The sequence below is a fragment of the Vulpes vulpes genome, chromosome 13 (genome assembly GCF_048418805.1).
Source record: "Vulpes vulpes isolate BD-2025 chromosome 13, VulVul3, whole genome shotgun sequence".
NCBI lineage: Eukaryota > Metazoa > Chordata > Mammalia > Carnivora > Canidae > Vulpes > Vulpes vulpes.
In genome coordinates this window covers 71,086,946-71,111,061 of record NC_132792.1, presented here as the reverse complement: position 1 = coordinate 71,111,061, position 24,116 = coordinate 71,086,946, and the positions used below count along the sequence as shown (strand labels likewise).

Below are 24,116 nucleotides of genomic sequence, written 5' to 3'. Positions count from 1 at the left end.
GATTCGGGCCCTGTGGCAAGAGTGACACCTATTGTGTGGGATCCAGGGAGAACCACCCAGAGATACCCCATTTTCTTGAGCCTCCTGTCTCTGAGTGTGCTTCCTATACAGGCAGCACAGCAGTCCCCTGGGAGCATTTGGGAATGAGGCCTCTCCATCCACCCCAGCAATCCAGAGTCTGAACTCTAGCGAGATTCCCAGGTGATTCCCAGCGACTTTAATGTATGGGAACCACTGGCTAGAACAATTGGAAGAACCAAGACCCACCAGCTGGGAATGTGGTGGGAGAAAACTTCCATGGTTAGAATGTGAGCCCCAGACTAAAAGGAGCATTTGGGTAAGGCATCCAAACCAGCAGGGATGATTTGCAATCGAGGCTAGTGTGGAAACTTCCAGGGAGACTAGAGGCAGGAATTTATTTAGTGGTGATGATTAATTCTCCTGAGCTCTCCCACCCAGGTCAACGCCATAGAAGTCCTGATAAGAACAGGTGTGGTTGGGACGCCTGGGTGGTTCAGTGATTGAGCATCTGCCTTTGGCTCAGGGCGTGATCCCAGGGCCCTGGGATCCAGTCCTGCATCAGGCTCCCTGCAGGTAACCTGCTTCTCCCTCTACCTATGTCTCTGCCTCTCGCTCATGAATAAATAAATAAAATCTTTAACAACAACAACAACAAAAAAAAAACAACAATAGGCATGGTAGTGATAAGGATGATGGTGGAATTAACAGTGATAATAAATACATAGTGAGCACTCAGCAGCACTGAGCTCTGTGCTAAAGGCTTAAAGTGCATTGTTTAGCAGGACACTTGGAACAATCTTTGAGGTAGTGGACCTGGGGTACACTGGTATTGTGCCCAGATCAGGAACTATGAAGTAGATGAAGCAGGGTTCAAACTCAGATTCTTAGTTTAACATGGATTAAGCCAAATATGTGCCAGAACATATATTAAGCTAAAGAAAGAAGCAACTCTCAAACTTTAGTGCATATATGAAAAATCCTTGGAAGTGTGTTCAGATGCAGACTCCTGGGCCCCAAGAAAAAAACCACAGAATCAGGGAGTCTACCTAGGCCCACGAATCAACCACTTCAGGGATCTCCAGGTAATGCTGAGGGTAAGTATACAAGGACAAGACTCAACAAAACACTGCTCTGGTGACCATGGAGAATGTGGGCTGCAGTCTCCTTTATAGACTAAGTTTACATATTACTTTCGCACAAAAATTCTGCAGTTAAAAGGTGTTGGAAAAACGATCTCAGCTAAGCATTCAAAGCCCTCACAACCCACCTCTCAGATCCAGCTCCTGCCCACCCAACCTAGGATATGGCATCCCAGAGCATGACTCTTGTCTTTACTGAGAGGATGGGAAATGGACAGAGACATTTGTTTCAGGATACTCCATACCAGATTCTTTGCTGCAGCCTCCTACTAGCAGATTCATGAATATCTTTGGGACTCTCTCTCCTGGAGAGGAACACTCTATACTATTTTTCTAATATTCACTTTCACATTTTGAGTAAATTATATTCATCTAAATATGCTCATACAACTTATATGAAAAATACACCAAGTATTTGAATTTAATAAATTGAGTAGCTCAAAGCACTGAAACATTAATTGAAGCTTAAACTTTTCAAAAGCCAAAGATGTCAGATGCTTTGAAATAGTTTTAATTCCTTAAAAAGCAAACAAAAAACTCATAAAGTATTAAGATCATGGAAAACTGGCACTAAATGCTACTGCCATGGATTTAGAGTACTTCTACATAATCTCCATTTCATTTTTATCCTTATCCTATTTCTTCCTAGGTGTATTATTAGGAGGTACCTTGTTTCCCCATCAAAATTCTTCATATCTTATAATGTTGACCTTATTTGGAAACAAGGTCTTTGCAGATGTAATTAGTTATGATGAGGTGATACTGAAGCAGGGGGAGCCTCTAATCCAATATGGCCGGTGTCCTTCTAAAGAGGAGGAATTTGGGCACACACAGGAGAACACCATGTGAAGATGAAGGTGGAGATCAGAGTGATGTTCTACAAGCCTAGGAATGCCAAAGATTGAGACCAGATAATAGAGGAGCTGAGGAACAAACTTCCCTTCACATCTCTCAGGAGGCACCAAACTTGCTGACTCATTGATTTTGGACTTCTGGCCTCCAAAACTATAAGACAATATACTTTCTGTGATTGAAGACACCCAGTCTGCGGAACTTTGTCATGGCAACCCAAAGCAAACTAATGCAGGTGTAATTTTATTCCCCATAACCAGAAGAGTCGGGGCAAGGACTCCAGTTAATAAGGACTGTGGGTTCAGGTTGGCATAAAATAACTGAATTCGTGGACCTGAACAAAATATTTATTTCTAAGGATAAGGAGTACCTCCCTGGGATGTTTACAATCTTAGAAATTGCTAACAGAAGTCAAGAATATTAAATAAATAAATTTATAACCAAGTTTTTTAAAATGCCTTTTTATTTGCCCATTGTAATAAAGAATTCTTAGGATGTAGGCCATTAAAAAAAATCACTTCAAAGTGTTAGTGTTTTGAAAGCACAGAACTTTTAAATGTCTTAACCCTTAAAGGACTGTTTTCTGGTGCCCTCTCAATTCTTGTGGTTGGCTCTTATCAGAAATATCATCTCTGTTCCCACAGTGCTTCACTGTGCACTCAAGTCCTCCCAAAGGAGGGCTGATGTCGACTCTAGGGCATTCCTGCCCTAGCTGTTATCCATTTCACAGGGCTCTCTCATGCTTCCTCTTTGCCTGTTAGATTAAGAATTATTAGATCTGACAAATCTGGAGTATTTCATTTTTTTAAAACCTCTATCTTTCCTAATACTTCATCTGAGTTCATCTGCCATAACGAAAGCCCACAAGAGGACTTGGGACCTCGCATTCTCCTCTTGCCAGGATGAGACCAACCCTTTATGCCAACACGAGAGAAAAGCAAGAAAGACGGACTCTGGCCTCTGGCCACCCAGTACTCAGCACACTCAAACCTTCAGTGCTCACTGTTTTCCACTTGCCTTCTTCCCTGTCCACCGACTTCCACACAGTCTCCACATGCCAGCAGGGAGCACAACCACCTGCTACTCAGACCAACATAGTACTAATAACTTTTGCTTTGATTCCTAGAAATCGTTAGAAGAAGGATGAGGGATCTTGAGAGGAATACAAATTCTGAGCATTAATACAAGGGTGTAGGCCAACCTCGGCATCTTCTGCCTCTCTCCAGCCCAATACCTCACAGAACAGCAAGGTACCAAAAAGTGGCCTGTCGGGCTTTAGGCAATGGAGGCCATAGCCTGCTGCTGCAGAGCTGTGGTGTTGTTGAGACCTGGGCCTCCAATCAGAAAAGCACAAGTGAGAAACCTGATGGGACGACAGTTGCCAGCTGCTCTTCACAGGCAGGCACTGGCTAAGGATGACTGGAGTTCCTTCACCTCATCCTCACAAATAAATCCTTGACTTGATTTTAGTAGCCACTGTTTCCTCTGTCAGACTTTCTTCCTTTTCTTAACAGATCCTGGCTTGTCCCTTGGACAGAGAGCTTGGGATGGGCAAGGGTATGCGTCCCAACCAAACCAATCACTGTCCTTTCCAGGACTTCCCTGTAAAGTTAGTATAGAAGACTGTTGTGTGCATGTGGGGACTGCTGGAATAATGTAGATCTGGACTCAGTGACAGCCATGGTCCCTGTTTTGTGGAGCAAGACAGTCTATAGGAGCAGATGAGCATGACACACCAGCAGATAGAGCCAAGGGAGAGACAGAGAGAGAAATGACCACATCATCTAAACGGTGCATCTTCTCACCCCTGACTTCATCTTTCTCAGACACTTGAGCCAATAAATCATTTTCTGCTTAGGTTAATTTGAGCTAATTTTTGTTTTGAGAGAGCAAGAGAGCCTGCCAAATAAATACAGCATGGAACAGAAGCCTTCAGAGCAATTATTAAAAATAGCTCAGGGGGCCCAGCGGGGGGGAGTGTGCATCCTTCAGGGCTTGCATAACTGTCCTAAGGTTGTTCCCTTATTTTACCTCTTTTCATCTCACAGCACCCCTGTGCGTGGTACTGCTGTTATGCCCCTTCACATCTGAGTGCCTCTGTCAAGATGGTTACAGCTAGTAAGAGACAGAAGGGGGTTCAGATGCAGGCACTGCTGCACCGGATTCCCAGTGGTGAACGTCCCTACGCAACACTGTCTCTGGACGTTCCCAACTCCTGTCTCTCATCCTGCTCAAGAAACATGGGCCACAAGTTTAGGAGATCTCCCCTGTCCCTTTCCAGGGGTCAGAGCTGAGGGTGACCTATCTCTACTGGAAATTCAGCTCTTACTGTTAGTACAGTATTATTTTGTCGTCTGACATACTTTACGATTTTAAATATTTCCTTTTGTTGAGATTTTTAATCCACTGAGGTTTCCAGGACGTATTTGGCTTGCAGTCCAAAACAACCGTTTGACACGCTGAAGAATGTTTTATCACTTCCCCAGAGAATAAAAACTGTATTCGAGAAAGATCATTTTCCTCCTGCCCCATGACACAACACTGCTTACCTACCAACAGCTGCTTTAGGCAAAATTACATCCACTTTTAAAAATATTTTCCATGACAATGTTCTCTTTGAAAAATTAGGTCTGGTCTTCTGCCAATTGGAGATTTGATGTAACCAAAGATCTTAATCCAGCTAGAGGACTAAATTCACTGAAAACAGAAAGAAAACTTTCACAAATGTGCTGTTTGCATTCCTACCGTGAAATAAGATCTGACCTAGTACTTATCTGGGAAGAACTCCCACCAGAGCTGTGGAAATCTTGTTTCATGATCGGAAATCTTGTTTGAGAAAGAAACCACTCTGCTCTCTGTCCAACAACACGGACTCCTTCGTTTCCTGATGTTCTCATGTTAATCCCCAAAGCACGATTGGCTGGTAAACAGCACTGGCTGGGAGGAAGGGATAGAAGTTCTAGAGAGTAAATGGAGACCATGTGAGGTGCTGGACTCCACCAGTGATTTATTTCACCGTGAATCATGTGTTTTTTTGTTTTTGTTTTTTTCTTCATGGTCTGAGCTCCAAAATGAGCAAGACAAGTTAAAATTTCTCAGAAATTGTAAAGAATAAAAAAACGGTTATAATCTCTGAAATATCAGGTGGCATTTGGCATTCACAAGGTCACCCTTTTCTGGGAAAACTTGAATCCATGTTGAAGTGCTTTGGAAACTCTGAAATGATATTCCTAAGAGCCACCCAAAGGGATGTCTGGGTGGCTCAGTCGGTTAAGCATCTGCCTTCAGCTCAGATCATGATCTCAGGGTCCCAGGATCAAGCTCCATGTTAGGATCACTGCTTAGTGGGAATTCTGCTTCTCCCTTTCCCCCTGCTTGTGCACTCTTTCTCTCTCAAATCAATAAATAAAATCTTTAAAAAAAAAAAAAAAGAGCCACCCAAAAGAGTTAAAGGGGAGAAAGGAAATAATCCTTGAAGTTATTAAAGAGCTGAGACATTTAAAAATGTTTCTTTGCTAGTCTCATATTTCAAGATATACTACGAAGCTATAATAATCAAAACAATATGGTACTGGCACAAAAACAGACATGTAGATCAATGGAACAGAATAGAGTCCAGAAAGAAACCCATACTATACACCAATTAATCTATGACAAAGAAGGCAAGAATATACAATGTATATTGTATACACAATACACAATTAGGTCTGGTTTTCTTCCAATTGAAGATTTGATGTAACCAAAGACCTTAGTGCAGCTAGAGAACTAAATTCATGCTGTCCCTTCAGCAAAAGGTGCTGCATAAACTAGATAGCCACATGCAAAAGAATGAATCTGGACTGCTTTCTTATACCATACACAAAAATAAACTCAGAATGGACAAAAGACCTAAATGTGAGACCTGAAACCATATAACTCCTAGAAGGAAACACAGGCAATCATCTTTCAGACACTGGCTTTAACAACATTTTTCTACATATGTCTTCTCTGGCAAGGGAAGCAAAGCAAAAATAAACTATTGGAACTACACCAAACTAAAAAGCTGTTGTGCAAAGAAAGAAACCAACAAAACAAAAAGACAACCCATGGAATGGAAGATGATGTTTCCAAATGGCATATCCAATAAGGGGTTAATATCCAAAATATATGAAGAAATTATATAACTCAACTCCAAGAAAAGAAATAATCCTATTTAAAAAAAAATGGGCAGAAGACATGAACAGACATTTCTCCAAAGAATACATTCGGTCAGCCAACAAACACATGAAAAGATGCTCAACATCACTTATTAGGCAAATGCAAATCAAAACTACACTGAGTTATCACCTCACACCTGTCAGAATGGCAAAAATCAAAAACCCAAGAAACAAGTGTTGATGAGGATGTGGAGAAGGAACCCTCTTGCACTATTGGTGGGAATGCAAACTGGAATAGCCACTGGGGAAAACAGGATGGAGCTTCCTCAAGAAGTTAAAAATAGAACTATCCTAACATCCAGTAATTGCACTGCTGGGTATTTACCCCAAAATACAAACATTAATTTGAAGGGATACATGCATCCCTATGCTTATAGCAGCATTATTTACAATACCCAAATTATGGAAGCAGTCCAAGTGTCTATCAATAGATGAATGAAGAAAAAAGTGGTATATATACACAATGGAATATTATTCAGTCATAAAAAAGAATGAAATCTTACCATCTGCAATGACACAGAGCTGGAGAGTATTATGCTAAGCAAAATATGTCAATCAGAGAAAGACAAATACCACGTGACTTCACTCCTATGTGGAATTTAAGACAAATGAACAAAGAAAAGACACAAACCAAAAAACAGATTCTTAACTCTAGAGAACAAACAGATGGTTACCAGAAGGAAGGTGGGTGGAGGGATGGGTGAAATAGGCGATGGGGATTAAGGAGGGCACCGGGTGTTATATGGAAGTGTTGAGTCACTATACTGTACACCTGAAACTAATATAACATTTTATGTTAATTATACTGGAATTTTAAATTGAAAAAGGATCCTTCCAGCTCTAGTGTTCAGTGTTTCTTAGAAAAAAAAAATGGGCAGAGGAACTTAAAAAAGCATTATTACGAAGAAGACATACAGATGGCCACCAGACACATGAAAAACTGCTCAACATCACTACTGATCAGGGAAAATGCAAATCAAAACCTTGGGATATCACTTTATACCTGTCAGAATGGCTAATATCAAAAGGACGAGAAGTAACAGCTATTTGTGAGGATATGGAGAAAAAGGAACCCTCGTGCACTGTTGGTAGGAATGTAAATTGGTGCAACAAGGTTGGAAAAAGGTATGAAGATTCCTCAGATTTAAAAACAGAAATACCATGTAAGACAATAACTCCACTACTGGGTATTCACCAAAAGAAAAAAAACAACACATAATTTAAAGAGATAGATGAACCCCTTTGTTTATTGCAGCAGAGCCAAGATATGGAAGCAATCCAAGTGTCCACTGACAGATGAAGGGATAAAGATGTGGTATGTGTATACCATGGAGTATTACTCAGTCATAAAAAAGACAGATCTTGTCATTTGTGACAACATGAATGGACTTATATTATACTGAAGTAAGTCAGACCGTGAAAGACAAATACCATAGGATTTTACTTATATGTGGAATCTAAAAAACAAATGAACAAACAAAAAGCAGAAACAGACTCATAAATATAGAAATTGGTAATTGCCAGAGGGAAGTGAGTAGGAGAAAGGGCAAAAAATAGTTGAGAGTAGGAGGTACAGGCTTCCAGTTGTATTTGCAAATGACATATCCAATAAGGGGCTAATATCCAAAATATATGAAGAAATTACACAACTCAACTCCAAGAAAAGAAATAATCCTATAAAAAAAAAAATGGGCAGAATCCCCAGGGCTGTAGAATCACTGTGTTGTACACCTGAAACTAATGTAATACTGTGTCAACTACACTTCAAACAAAAGTTTCTGGGCTTTCAAAATACTCATAGTTTTAGAAACAATTCTTAAAATAATGGTCTATATCCTAATTGTTCCATTAGGATGTAGCATAGAATTCTCTATTTGTATAAACAAATAATATACATCTGCTGATGCATGATATAGAATAACCAAATTCATAATACGGGGCTGATATCTTTTTATCATCATCGACTTGAAAACAATACCCTCCGATATCTTTCTTATCATACTGTTTCTATTACTACTTTTCTATATCCTTGTCCCTGCTTCTTTTTTCTATCCTCCCTCCATCTTAGAACAAATCAAAGAATACAAGATACAATTTTGTTATGGCTGTTTGCCTTGTAAGCCCCTTCTCAAACAGATGCCTTTTCTGTACATGGTGAGAGAAGACAGAGACTCTCAGAAAACTAAGACTTCAAAAGCAGATGCATTCATAGAGGAAGCAGAATAGTTCCAGGGTGGAGGTGAAAGGGTTATGAATAAGGAGGGACTCAACGGGTAGGGTTTGTGTTTGGGATGAACAGGTTCTTTAAAAGCACAGTGGTGATGGTTGTACAACATTGTGAATGTATTTAACTCCACGGAATTGTGCACTTACAAATGGTTAGGATGGTAAATTTATAGGTTACCCTAGTTTAAAAAAAAGAAAGAAAAAAAGAGGGGAAAAAAGCAGATGCAGCACACAATCTCTTGCAGACATGACCAATTTATTCCGAAAATTCAAATTTCAGTTTGGCAAAGTATATCCAGGGACAGAGCGTTTGGGATAGTCATTTCATTGGAAGCAATCACATTTTCTAGAGCTAAATGTCCATGGGGTAGTATCTAAAAGAAAGAAAGCCAAACTTTAAAAAATAATTTAGTGTGTGTGGGATGATAATCATAAATATTTGCAAAGTCAACAAAACAATCAGCTTATACAACCAAGGCATGAGAAATGCTTATGCTAGTAGTACTCTTTTATTCAATTTAGTTCAACATAAAGTAAGCACCTAATTTATTCAAGACACTGGGCTAGCTGCTGGGGTTGAGGTGGAGATACAAAAATCACCAAGACACAATCCCTGTCCTTAGGAAGTTTACAACAACACATATAAAAATGAGTACTATAGGTGAGGTATAAAATAACTGCTCTAAAAACATGGAGGGGAGTTTACTTCTCAATAGAGATTAAAGTCAGGACTCCCTTAAATTTGGTGCTGTGGGTGACACAGGATACAGCATGCCAAGTGAAGAAAGTCTGGCGATTTCCGCATGGCTTGGCAACAGGAAATGGACTAGCTCCCCTAGAGCAGCTTTAACTGTGTGAATAGGGCAGGTATTTATTTTTATTTTAATCCCTCTTGTCAATGTTAGCCCATTACAAGAGATGGACCGGAAGTGAGATCCATTAAAAAAACAGAGTTCGAGGAGGCAGAGACATGAACAGGAAACACCATTTCATAGTTCAGAGTAAATTCAACCCCGTGTGTATGTACATCTAGTAGCTTAAGGAACATCATCAAATGGGGGGTAAATCCATCTGGAGCACCGCAGTTCATCATGGCAGAACATGGTGTCTCTTGTTGGACTGTAAAACTAGCTTTGGCTCTTGCCAGTGGAGGATGTAATGCTACATGGAAATCGGGAGTCCATATTTTTACGCATGAATTATAAGTCTTTAAACATTACTACGTCCTCAACCCCGCAAAAATGAAGAGAGCTTAGGAGAGAGAATTTGGGGAGAGAGAAAGTCGTTCTAGGCTAACGGATCTAATGATGACTTGGCATGCTGTATTTCCTATTTAAAAAATACAGGATGAACAAGTCTTTCCTGAATAACTTACTATGTGTCGAACATACCTCAAGAGGAATTTTAACGGAACATACTACTAATCAAACATCACAGTTTCTGCTTTTGTAATTTACACAAATTACCTTAATTATAATACTTTAGGGAACATTTACAAACACAGTATGTAACGTTGTTTTAAGATTATTCATCAGCCTTAACTTCTAAAAGTTTGGCTTATATTATCCCACCCCCCCAAAAAGAAAAACCCCTACTTAAAAATCTCGTTTTCCCACAGAATTAATTCACCATCCAACTTTAAAAATAACTTTAAAAATAAAAAAAAGAGACCAATAGTAAATTGGAATGCTAATACCTGCCAGGCTTTGATAAAATAAAAATCAACAACTTACATAAACAGCACCTCATGAAACCAAAGCTTTCTTTTGAAATACAAAGTTCAATTCTTCTTGCCCTCTTAGAAACTGCTAGTCAGAATCCCCCATTCGCCCCCCACTTCAATCCAGGAGCCATTCTGGTTAAGTCACGTAACGCACAATATTTTTAAATTAGCATTAATAAATTATTGACATGGTACCATGAGTAGCTATTTTTAAAAACCAAAGCAAGTCAGACGACTAGTAGAACAGATATAATAGCACACTGAAATGATTGAAAAGAAAAAAAAAAGTTAAATGTACCTTATCCTGGTCTTGTATTATTTCAAATTAAAAATCAAAGGATGAAGTATCATTTCAGACCTATATACATCAAGATGCCAGTTCTTATAAAAATGTACTTTAGTTGTAAATGCTAGGTTATGCAAAAATAAGTTTATATCAATTGTATTTAACTTCAATGAATTTCCCCCAACTCTAATATTAAAAATGTTAAAAGAACTTAAATTTTAATGGCAAAAAGTTCCTATTTTCCCCATCTATTAAAAAAAGATTTTGTTTTCCCTTATTAACATACAATGCCCTATTGTTAAGGCACAACTTTTTTAGGATAAAAACGAAACCATAGTTTAGGTTTATTTTATACAACAGTTACGAGACAGACTTTTTGTAGGCATATACTGAAAATAACACATCTCAAATTCAACCAAGATCAAAAATGAAAAATCAGTTTCTATCCAGGACCAGTCAACACATAGCCTAGATAAACAGTTACAGCTAGAAAAACCCAAGTAGTTTCTATTTTCAACCTGCCAAGGATTGTCTCCATAAGGCCATTTTCAAGGTGTTATCAAGAAGACGCAAGCTGGAGATATATATATATATATTTTTTTTTTTTTTTTTGAGGAATAGGGTGTGGTGGCACCCCAGCTTTACTTATGTTTCTCACCTTCAAAACCTAAGTGAGATCCAATCTTTGAACATCCGAGACAGCGGCAGAGTTCCTGATTCCAAGGCTCAAGGCAGATGTTTGCTCTGCATCCTCCCTCTGCTACTCTTCCCTGGAGCTGTCTTTCCTCTTTCCCACCCTCTTCTTAGCCACTGCCCCTCCCTTACTTCCTCTGACCTAATTTTCACAATATTCAAAGGGAGCGCCCAGCAAACAGAATTTGTTACTTAAAACACATGAATCAAAACACTTGTTAGCTTCATCATACAGCCATAAACAGTTCATTTGAATGTTGATTTAAAATCAAGAAAACACACTAAAATCAGAGGAAAGAGGACAATTGAATACCAGACAAGTATGATCCACCTTGTAGGCCCTTTGTAATCTCAACTGAAATAAGGACAGAAATATGAAAACAGAAAAAGTAAGTTTTCTTAAGCAGGCTTATATACCTAATTCTCATACTTTCTGCATTTTTCATTCTGTGAAGAATGGATCTGAAGAAATGCTTTGTAAAGACAGAAGCACTAGATTAGACTTGACAGTGTAAATACTATGGTTTTGAAGGTCATTTTCCTTTACCTTTTGAGAATAGTCTTTGAGAAGTAATGATGAACCAGAACTCTGGCCTGGCTCCATCTCCCTGACCAGGAACTTAACCAGAATCTCAGTTCTACCATAAGACTTCAGCAGTCTACCTTGAGAGAAGTAGGTCCAGGAGAGAATTCAGGGGTTTAGTGTTGGGAAAGAATACTAGTGAAGAAAGAGGGGCAGATTTGGAAGAATATCAATGGGCTGGGGAGACAGGGAACGAGGTAGAGATGAAGGGCAGAGCAAGGAGATAGCTAATGAACACTGAAATCACTGACGCTACTGCTTTTACTAAATGTGATGTGTAAAACTCAAAGTTTAAGGGAACATTGTGCTCTAAATGAGGGCAAAGATAAAGGAAACGGAAGGAAAGACTAGGAATTGGGGAGGTGAGGCTAAAAGTTCAACTAGTTATTTTTCTACATTTTAAAAGTAATTTTATTTATGTAATTCTGGAAGATACTACATGCCTCACTTATTCATGGTGTTTTACTTTTACTGGTATGTTCTGGCACAATAATGTCTCACATAAATAAATATAAATACTGTTCTTTGTACTTATATTAGTTCTGTGACGTATATCAACTTTTAGAAACAAAAAAAAAAATTAAAGATGAATTTTCCAAAAAAGCACTTAAAAACCATTAGTAACTAGACTATCCCCAATAAATTATAAAAATAACACATTTAACTGTCAGCCAATATCTTAATTTTTGCACATGACACAAGCCCTTTGCAAAGTTATTATCTACATGCAGATTAATGGAATAAAAATAAAATCAAAGCAATCATGCTTGCTATTATGATCTAGTTTCATTTCCATTAAATTAGAAAGTCTCCATATATTGAAAAAAAAAACTCCAATTAAATGCCATTTCCTAATATGCCAGCCTTCTTGCCCCATGTTTGACACATTACAATTAAAATAAATGTTTATATCATGACTCTGGAAACAGTATATGCCTTTGCCATCTCTCCTGAGAAAAAATGCTCTCATTTCATTGCAAAGTAAAAAGATGAGGTCTCTAGTATTCTGTTCTGAATCCCTAAGTCCTGTTTAAATATCAAGTGATCGAACTACCAAAACTTTGTATTTTCGCTGAACAAAATCATACCTATCGAGGCCCACTACACTATCAGATTTGTGACCAGATGCTAGAGACTGAGTGGAAACTTGTGCACCATGCTTGATTCAGTTCCCAAAGAGCAATTCAAGGGCTCTGAAAACCGTGTAAAATGCAGACCTAAAGTTGTATGCACATTCCACCAGATGAGGATGTCCATTCTTTGGTCAATTTTACCTCCAAGATAGGAAAAGAAACCATTGTTTTAAAGAAAGAAAAGAAGACAATGAGCAAACCCCTCTCCCCCTGCTATCAGTAGGTTATAAAATATAAGGACATCTAAGTCACATGAAATAACAGTATTGTTTACACGAAATTTCAATACCACACAGAGAAACCCAACATCCCAATGAACTTTCACAAAGCAAGGTTCTGATTACAGTGACATAGTGAACATGCCACCACTTTTCTTCCAACCAGATTCTGCCTACTGAAATAAAACAAAAATTAATCAAAAAGTAACATTAACCTTCATTATTTTAACCTGAACAGAAACTTTAAAGTATCTTAAAATTTACTACTTTGACACTATGTTAGATCCATTTATTAATGGTAAAAGCAACCATGTATCATTCTTAATGAGAGAATCTCTACATATAAACCTGGCAAATTTTTTAAAAAGTACTAAAACAGAGCTTTTGAAAATAACGAAAGCTAGCTCAATTTATGTAATATTAAATGACTCAATTAACAGAATAATTTATACTTTTATAGTGCATAATTTATCCCTAAGAAGAAAGCGTACCAAAATCCTAGTGTTAACCCTGAAACCTTAATCCAAACCTTACAAGTTAAAGACTAAATGTTGGTCAGGAGGGAAAGGATGGAACCATGCATTGTCCACAGAGCAAACAAAAGCAACAGTAAGATGGCAGAAATGTTGACCCCATGGGTACAAATACACTTTTCTGTACCAAAACAATACACACGCACACGGAAATTACAATTACAACGCAATCATCATATAGCTATACTCTCGACTAGCTGGTGAACCTGTTATTAAAATTTCAAAGAAAAAAAAACAAGTTAGGCGTTTTCTGTTTTAATCCATAAGAAATATTCAGTAACAACAGATAAATAGAGCACTTGTTGCATATTAATAAACATGTGGCTTCTTGTGCTTTCCATCTGAATTAGGGGTAAAAACCCCCAATTACTTTAGTTTCAATGAGATACAATTGTAAAGCAGTATTAAATCTACACAAAATCAATCCTTTCTTCAGCCCAATTATGTAGGAAAGTACTAACAAATAGTGAAGATTCATGATGTTGTGTGAAAATGGTGACTCATAACAATGTAGACTCAGCTATAGATTTTAATTCACATATATGTATGTGTGTGTATATATATACATATACACACACATATATATATTTACCTTGTGTATGACAACCGTACGAAAATAGTCTCAAAAATAAAGACAATACTTGAGACACGAAGCAACCCACTTTCCCTGATCTTGCATCCTATTACAGGGAAAGTAAGTCTCTGATGCTTCATAAATACTTTAAAAAGTTCAGGATGGCCTTAACCATGCATAGTCTCCACCGACGCTTTGAATTCGAAGCCCCCAGCGTTTCAGGCTGATTGTTCAACTCAGGAAGAGCTGTGACCTGTGATGGACTTTGCTTATTTATGTCCTGTCTTGTCTAGATCTGGGAGTTTTCTGACCAGAGCTTGGTGGTTCATTCTGATGCTAGCAAGGAGCCCTCCTTCAATGCCATCAGAACCAGTGTAACTGATTTCTTCACCACTCAGGGTAGTCATATGTCCCCCAAGGGCTTTTAAGATGGCATTCCCAGCACATATATCCCATTTTTTGATGTATGTCACATGGATATATAGATCAGCTTTTTCTTGACTCTTATCAGGTACATCCAAGAGTGCTAAAACTTTATAACCTAAAAGATAAACAAAGAATTTAGGTTATATTCAAAAGATTTCAAAAAGTAGCTTATTTAAGAGTACACTGTGAAAAATAACAGCACAGGACATGCCAGAGTTCTCGATACTATCTCTGCAACTGCGAAATCTAAAATTACATAAAAATAGTTTTGTTCTCCTGGTCAGTTGGTTAAGCATCTGCCTTCTGCTCAGGTCTGATCCCGGATCCTGGGATCCAGCCCTGCATCAGGGCTCCCTGCTCAGTAGGAAGCCTCCTTCTACCTCTGCCTCTCCCCCTTCCCTGCTCATGAGCGTGCTCTCTCGCTCTCTGCCTGTGCTTTCTCACTCTAATAAATAGGATTCTAAAAAAAAACCCATTTTGTTCTTTTTTTTAAAAAAGTTAACAGCATAGACATTATATTAAACTCAAATGAGTAAAAGATACATTGTAAAGTAACTTATGAAGCTATTTTCAAGTAAAACATAATATACATCTATTAATCTTTTAAATTTAAATCTACCTTGTGGTTGTTTTCTACAGGCCTATCGACGTATCACTATGTACCACTTCCTGTGGAATACTACACTGAAGCTCAATACCCACAGGTTTCATTTGGATAGCTAGAACACTGGATTTGAAAGAAGACAAAATAACACAATCTTAAGCCCTTTTTGTAATGAGGCAGAATTTTTTTTAAATTTAAAAATAAACACAGAAGAAAACAGGTCTAGAGTCTGGTTTATCCTTCCTATTGGGTATTCTGAACATTACCTTTCCTAACTAACATTAACAGAGAGCTTATAAGAAAATAATGAAGTCCTACTAAGTAAGGTACATTTATGTAATCACTAAAATCAAATTATAAGGCTTAAAAGTTTTAATAAGTATTACTTTTCCCCTTATTACTGTGGTGAAAAGATTTTCAAACACACATTTCTGGCCATACTTTGTTATGTATTTGAATTAAAACACTTCTGTCATATTAAACAGCACTCAAAACAAGGGAGGGCAAATGGCCTGTGAGCCAAATCCAGGCCACACACTGTTTTTGTACAACCCTCAAGCTATGAATGTTTTCTTTGTATTTTTAAAGGGTGGTAAATAAAACAAAAAATCCAAGAATAGTATGCAAGGGAGTCCACACGTGGCTCATAAAGCCTAAAATATTTACTATCTGGCCTTTCAGAAAAAATAAGCAGACCCCTGATCAATAACACAGGTAATAAAATACTGCAGAATACTGTAAGCTGGGTGGCCACCAGACTCTGGCTCATCCCATACATGCAAGCTGGAGTTCAAAGGTGTTAAAAGTGCCCAGGGATTAGCCATTCTAATAACACTTCTGGTGACTCCTGGCATCTTTCTACCACATGAAACATCGTAATATGCTTGATCTCCCTTCTTTCCCTGACATTCCTACAGTTAAGCTAACAGCACAATTATTTTGAAATTAGGTCATATATAAAACCACTATCAATGGCACATCACTGACATGAGGATGCTTTTGTAGTATTTGAGGAACAAGAGTCACTGTTGTGAGACTATTGTCCCTCCTGTGAGGTAGTTTCTAATAAGAAGGCATGTGGGACTTGAAATCCCACCCTAGAAAATGAAGTAGAAGACTATGTCTGTCTGCAAAGCACATGTCTAGCCTTACTTTTTGCCCAAGCACAGGACAACCAACTCCTTCTTCCAACGTAAGCCTTGACCATGCTGGGGACACTGGACACACAGGGGAGTAGGCACGTACCAGCACCACCAGCCGGGATAATTGTAGTCTGGTTTCCAAAAGTCTGAAGAGCAACTTGTTTGACCATTCCTGAATGCGAACGTGACACAATGATCCTTGGGGTCTTCTCATTGTACGAAGTGCGGGCTTTCACATTGGACCCACCATCTACCATCGCCCAAGCTGAAAAACAAACATAGTATGCATGAAAAGCACTGAAGCTTTCTGAAATGGGAACAAAGTATCAAGAGTTAACTGACAGAAGATCCCTTTCCACAGAATTACTTGTATCACCCCCCAAAAACAGAAATGCTTATTTTTTTCCTGAGAACGAGTAATATTTAACGTTTTTTTTTACATTAAAATAGGCAAATATTAAGACAAAGCTAAAAAAAAAAAAAAAAGGCCAGGTGATACTGCCCAACCAGAGATCATGACTACTAAAAACTTGGCTTAAGAACTCCTAGGCCCCAGAGCTCCCTGTGAGGTGCTGAGCTCTCACTGGGATTCACTGCAACTCAACAGCACTCGTACCTAATCTAATCTGGCTTCCCTCCTCTCTTACACAAATTTGATCCCAAGGGCATTCTTTCCTGAACATCCTGCGTGCTAATCTCCATCTCAAAGTCTGGCTCCTGGGGAATTCAACTTGTGACAACCTAGGACAGAAGCACAACTCTGTTACCCTGGATAATTCAAAATTTAAAAATAGGTTTTTCTCCTAACTACCTCTATTTTTTATACATCCATGGTTTTTCACTTACTTGCATATTGGATCAATCTCCTAAAGAGCTTTATAAATATAAAACAGCTAAAGAGGTGAGTGAAGTTTACATATCTGCTATATCAGAGAATATAAAAAGAAAATGCTCTAGACTTCAAAATACAACAGAAATTTGTAAGGTGAGGAGACCCTAGAAATGGCTTGCAATGTTTTTCTAGGCTTGGAAGTTATCTTCATTGACTACCAAGCTACACAAGAAGATCTACTTACTCAGTATTATCCCAACTAGACTGTTGTTCTAGCAGTCACTCATTAGAGGGTAAAACAGTCCACCATGGCTAGCAACGAAAGCCGCTGCATTACCGCCTACTCTTGGTTGCAGGAAAACAATAAAAAAAATGAACAGAGTGTCTGGGTTTCTGGGTGGCCCAAGGATGATGGCAGTCCCCTGGATCCCTCTCACACTTCTGTCTAAAGACCACACATAGCCGTAAGGAGAGCAACACCCTTAATCAAGAGCTAAAGAATGAGGAGATAAAAAACAGTCATAAACACAAATAAGGAGGAAGGGAAGTAAATACTGAAGATCGATGGGTAGAGTAAGTGCCAAAGCTGACCCAAGTGTGGGGAATACGGCAGGAGCTGCACAGAAGTGCCAAGAGGCTGGAGGACTCTCAGCGATGGTAGAACTCCGGGAACAACAGTCAAGATTTCCTCCCAGAAGGAAAGGGTCGCAACTAAAATGAGAAATGCTGAAAGTAGGTCTGAGTAGGTCTAAATGGCAAAAGAGCAGCGACAAGAGGAGACATGGAGAAGACACAGAGCCAAAGTGAAGTCCTGACAACAGACCACATGACATCCAACATCTTTCAGAAAGTCTATGAGAGACAATTGGAAGACAGCAAAGAGAACTAAGAAAAAGAAGAGGTTAAAGATAAGGGCCTTCCTGAAACAAGACAGGATCCAGTAAGACAGAAGAATGATGAAAAAAAAAAAAAAAAGATGCCTAAAAATAAAGATAATGCTTTCCTTGCTCTAACAGAAAAGAAAGTTCTTGAACGAGAACAACCCAAATTCCTTTTCTCCAGCCACCTTCCCACCAACTGCACGGTAGCCAGCCCAAATGGGAATAAGAAATCTGAACAACTGCAATGTCCACTGAAAAGTAGAAGAAGAAAACACAATGAATGATGGTTAAAATATTTCAGGCTACTTGAAAATTCTATAAAGCAGAATAAAACTGTAATACAACATTCAAAGATGATTAAAAATAATAAGCAACAACAAAAGAACATTGTAGAACAAAAAAAAAAAAAAAAAACAATCCAGGAAAGATAAATAAATAGGAAGATATGAAATCAGAACTCAGATAATATAGGAAAGAAACCACAAACAATAACGACAAAAATAATCACTTAAGACTTAGCACTAGATCACAGGATACACAGAAAAGCAACAGATCGGTCCAAAGCATAGCAAGCAATGAGAAAAGCAAAAAAAAGTAAGTGAAACAAACAGATAAAAGGGACCAGAGAAAAAGTAATAGAGACAGAAGTCTGTGAAAGAGTCAATATACATATATTAGGAGTCCCCAAAAAAGAATGAAGTAGAACTAATCTTTAAAACTTTGATTCAAAAGAATGTTCCTGAAATAAAAGGACTTGAATGTCCACACTGAGAGACATACTTTGTAGATATCTGCCCAGAATGCCAACTCTGAATCTGAGATATATCATAGTTCTATTATTAGACTTTCAAGATAAAGCTCTTTGGCATTCCAGGCAAAAATACGAAGCTACTTACAAAGGAAAGAAAATCAGATTATCAGCTTTTCTGCCAGCAAGATTCAACATGCACACACACAGATATTACATCAGTTCAACAGTTTCTACCAGTTAACCAAGAAACAAGAGTGTACAGTGGGTAAAATAGAGCCCTACTAAAATTCCTGTCTACTGGGAACTTTCAGAATATGACCTCATTTGGATATAGGGTCTTTGCAGATGTAATTCAAGCTGAGGTCATACTGGATTCAAGTGGGCCCTAAATTCAATAATTGGTGTTCCTGTAAAAACAAGAAACAAATACCAGGAGAATGTAAAGTAAAGGCACAAACTGGAGTGATAGGTCTATAAACCTAGGCATGTCAACAAACGCCGGGAGCTGCCAGAAGCTAGAAGAAGCAAGAAAAGATTCTTCCCTTGAGCTCTCAAAGGGAGCATGACACTGCCAACAACATAATATCAGACTTCTGGCCCTTAGAACTGTGAAAAAATACATTTCTATTGTTTTAAACCTAGTTTGTGGTAATTTATTAGAGCAGCCCAAGGATAAAGGGCTACACCAAAGAGTTTGTAAGCAATTGAGAGTCTTTCAAGAATCAAGGCTACAGAAAAAGCTTTTAACGTGTAAGAACAGGTAGTATGACCTCGATGAGCCAGCTCATCTATTAGAGGACAAGCTTTTATCCAACTGAAGGATGACTGAAGAACTCTTAGCAAAAGCACTGTTGGTCGCACTGAATAAATTTAATTGTGGATTTAAAAGGAAACCAACAATAGGAATAAAGGTGGAAGAATAAAAGTGTGTACGTGTTATCTTACACTTGATTGGTGAGAGTCAAAGGATATCATTTAAATCTGAAGAGTTGAGGAGGAGAAACACATCAAAAATGTATAACTCATTAAAATGGGATGGTAGTCAGGTAGGCTAAAATGAGCAGATTTCACTGTTGCTCACAGGGGAGAACCAACAGACGAGACCTAACCTAAAGGACTATATAATGGCATTTTAACAAAAAGATATATAAAAAGGTGTTAGTGACAGCAAGCAACGAGAATAGACTGAACTTAAAAAATAATGCCTGTAGTTTGCATTGCACTGGATATACAAAACTCTGTGAGATCTTAAATATATTTTTTTTAAAAGGGAAAAAAGTCTCCTCTTCCCTGAAAAAATAACATCTGTACCCCCTGGAGGTAGTTTTTACTCAAAGGCCTTACTTAGAAATTGGTGAAGAAGTTAAACATGTATTTTGTCTTTCTATTAGGAACTACCTTTCAGGATAAACATGTAACCCCAGTTGATGAAGACATTTCTCAAAAGAAGAATTCTAGCTAATATATGTAGGAAAAACAATAGGATTAGAAAATCCCATTTCAGACTATAAGGGAGAGGAGGGAAACTGAGTGGAGAAAAATTAGAGAGGAAGACAAACTATGAGAGACTCCTAATTCTGGAAAACAAAGGGCTGTGGAAGGGGAACAAGTTGGGGGAAGGGGTGACTGGGTGACAGGCACTAAGGAGGGCACTTGATGGGATGAGCACTGGGTGTTACACTATATGTTAACAAATTGAATTTAAATTTTAAAAAAGGAAAAAAAATAAGAAAATCCCATTTCACATCTTTAATAGATCTTAAAACCATTATGCAAAACGTTTAATGGAATCCTGATTTCAAATGGTTCCAAAATATTTCTCCAGATACCTGCTAGCAGCAAGAGAAGCAAAATAATTTATAACAGAGATCTGGTCGTGACCACTTTAACTATCTTATAGCATCAATAATAATGAGAAAAGATAATTACATGTCATATAAAATGATGCAGGAGGAAGTGCACAAAGGATATCTACAACATATTCCTGACAAAGATCCTTAACTTTAATCCAATCAAGGTTTCAGATCTAATTTTCACTTTATAAGAAATAGATGATGAAAAGTAAACAAGTTAAATGACACTCTGAGGAAATAATCAGAAGAATCCAAAAAGCAGAACATTATGTAATAAGTAACTTGATCTCAACAAGTCAATGTCATGAGGGAGAACAGGACTAGAGGTTATTCTAAAATAAGAAAATTTAACACAGCAACCAAAAAAATGCATGTCATTTGACTGGATCTTGGGTTGAAGTGACCAGTTGTAAAACCCACTCCAGAAACAACTAAGGGTGGGCAGCCCAGGTGGCTCAGCGGCTTCGTGCCACCTTTAGCCCCAGGTGTGATCCTGGAGACCTGGGATCGAGTCCCCCGTCAGGCTCCCTGCATGGAGCCTGCTTCTCCCTCTGCCTGTGTCTCTGCCTCTCTCTCTCTGTATCTCTCATGAATAAATAAATAGTAAAATCTTAAAAAAAAAAAAAAAAGGGAATGTTACTTTTATTATATTCATAATAACATTATAAAATAATAGTATTACATTAACACTATATAAAAAGATGCATAGTGAAGTATATAGGGGTAAAATGCCACAATCCTTGTAATTTTCTTTAAAGTACATGAAAATAAAGAAGGAAGCAAATATACAGAAATGTTCAACTATTAAATCTAAATGAAAGAGCACACGAAAATTCTATACAATTTTGTTTGAAATTATTCAAAATAAAAGTTAAAAAATGAGAAAGAGAAGAAAAAAATTATCTAAATTCTTTTTAGAAATGATCAGAAAAAACACGGTTTTACTAAGCAGTGAATTTACAGTGCTCCATCTCTAGAGGTCAGTATTGTGTAAGAAAATAAAGACAGCATATCTCAGTAGATAGTACCAGAAAAATTTTAGGTAAGAATTGCTAATTTAGTATTTTTAAAACATATTTCATGTTAATAGAATCTCGATAAATCCTGTCCTAACATGTGTATGGAAAAATTATTTCAAGCACTTTAAAAAAAATCAGTAGGTACTTATGAAATAAATAATTGATGATGAGGTAATCATGAAAACATAAAACAGCAGAATGTGTTTATTCTATCTGTAAGATATGCTAAAAAAAAAAAAGTACATGGGAAATAAAAAGTGGTTGGTACTTTGCTACCAACTTCAGACATTATAACTTATTTCTAATAGCTACAAATTTCCACTGCCTGGATATCTCACACTCACATATTTATACATTACTTTGGTAAAATACCTGCTGCTTCTTAGAATTTCAAACTCAATTACTTCTAATTAAGTCTGATAAGGATTTTGATCAGTTTTGCTCTACCTATTACCACCAGCAATACCATCTAGCTCCCATTATAGTAAAGTGTAGCTCAATTCTGGTAAGCATATAATACTTGATAGTTGGTACTCTGCCAACATCAATATACAGTCTGGATCTGTAAATAACAGTCCAAAAAGAGGACACAAGCCAAACAAACCTTTGATCCAGGAATAGAAGGTCCACCCACACCTAATTAAGGACTTATTGATTATTCTAGAATGTTTGCTGACTAGCAAGCACCTTCCCAATTCTAGCATACTGTGCAACTCAGCTCCATCACAGAATAGGGCATTTTATTATAGCCTACAGAAACCATCTGGAACACAACTTGTTCCTAAGTTAGAAACTTTTGGCTTTTTTACTTTAGAGGAGTAAGACTCTAGAGGGAGAGGATACACAGTCTTATGGAATAATTTTTTTTTAAATGGGCATTTTATAATCCTTATTATTCCCATCCTTAAAATGAACAGATGTGGAAATCAGGGCCCAAAGAATGTGAATCCCTTTGCCTATCCAGTAACAACTTCCTTTGCATTTCCTTTATTACGATTCTAATTCTCTGGAGTAGCAGGCTGTTTGTAGCTAAGTGCACCATGTGACACTTGGCCAAAGAGATCAAGCAGAGGACTTCAAGTTACTCTTTCCTAATGCAAAGAATATCTGGGAGAGATCTTTTGTCCCTCTTCTTTCCCCTTTCTTCCAGCCAGGAAGAGAGCCATGGAAACTGGAAGCACCCATCTTTCTAAGCATGCAAACAAAAAGCTAAGAAAAAAAGAAAGGAGTCAGGTGTGTAACAGTATCATAAAAGCCACTGAATCCCCCTGCCCTTTGTCCATCTTACCAGGTGAGAAAAATAAAACCTATACTTGTTTAACTATTGTAATCAGACTTATTTTGTATGCAGCTAAATGCAACCCTAATTGATATAGACAGGGAATGAGGAACACTGCCAAAGAATGAGTCAACTATACTACAATTAAAAAAAGAAAAGAAAAAAAGTGAGAGACTTCAAAGACTTAAACTCAAGACCTGTACTTAACTTTTATCTGCCCATTTTCTCTTTCTTTAATTGAAAGCCACCATAATTACTCTTTTATATATTCTTTCCAGAGTTATCTTGAGGCTGAAATGAATTTATGCCAATACATTTCATAAACTGTGGAAATACTAAACAAATGTGAGATACTAATAAGCAGTGGTTAGTGCTTGCTCTAACATCATAAACTGTGGCTTTCATGAGAACTGCTAAGCCCCTTTTCTCATTTATAAAAAAGGACAATAACAATACTTTTCTTCATCACACAGTTATCACAAGATTTAAATGAGATAACTTCATTTACTGCAAACGATTAACCACTACCCGACCGAATGTTAGGAATTATGGAGTTATTATGGAAGTAGTGTGATATACTGATTTGCATAAAATTCCTGAGGTTCCCTCCTCTACTTTAGCTGGATGACCCTGAGGAATGTATCAAACTTCCGAGTCTCATTTTCTCATCTGTAAGTGGTTGTATTAGTAGTAAGTGTACCCCTTCCTCATGCGTTATACACTAAGTGTACCAATACTTCTAAGTTAAGTGATACTCCAATATCCACCTGCTTTATTTTCTCTAAGTGACAGAACCCCTGAACTGGATGCTTGAATGGCTACTGAAAATAAAGACCACATTTCTTAGCCTCCCCTGCAGCTGGGTTCAATTAAGTTTTGGTCAGTGGGATGTGAGCTGAAGTGATGTGTGTAACTTATAGGTCAAACCCCTAGAATGTCCTCCTTGTCTCCCTTTTGGTCATCTCCATTGGTGAAATGCGTAGAGCCATCTTCAGTCATGCAGAAGAGGGTAACAAAATTTAGTACAATGAAGCAGCAAGAGAGAATAGCCTGAGTGCCTGGACTGCTTCCACATAGGCTGTTAGAGAAGAGAGAAATCAATTATTTTGTCCAACCTCTGGTATTCGGTACAATTTATTACAGCAGCCTAAA

The 24,116-nt window shown here is 37.8% G+C and overlaps 1 protein-coding gene across 1 annotated transcript in view; it reads right to left on the bottom strand.

Moving 5' to 3' along the window:
- Positions 1-8,673: 8,673 nt before the first annotated feature.
- BPNT2 (3'(2'), 5'-bisphosphate nucleotidase 2) overlaps positions 8,674-24,116 on the bottom strand; it is a 37,890-nt gene continuing 22,447 nt past the window's right edge. Inside the window, exons 4-5 of the mRNA XM_072734699.1 lie at positions 16,453-16,614; positions 8,674-14,718 (exon numbers count right to left, since the gene is read on the bottom strand). Of these exons, the coding sequence (XP_072590800.1) occupies positions 14,447-14,718; positions 16,453-16,614 (434 nt within the window). The 3' untranslated portion in view covers positions 8,674-14,446. The remainder of the gene's footprint in view (positions 14,719-16,452; positions 16,615-24,116) is intronic.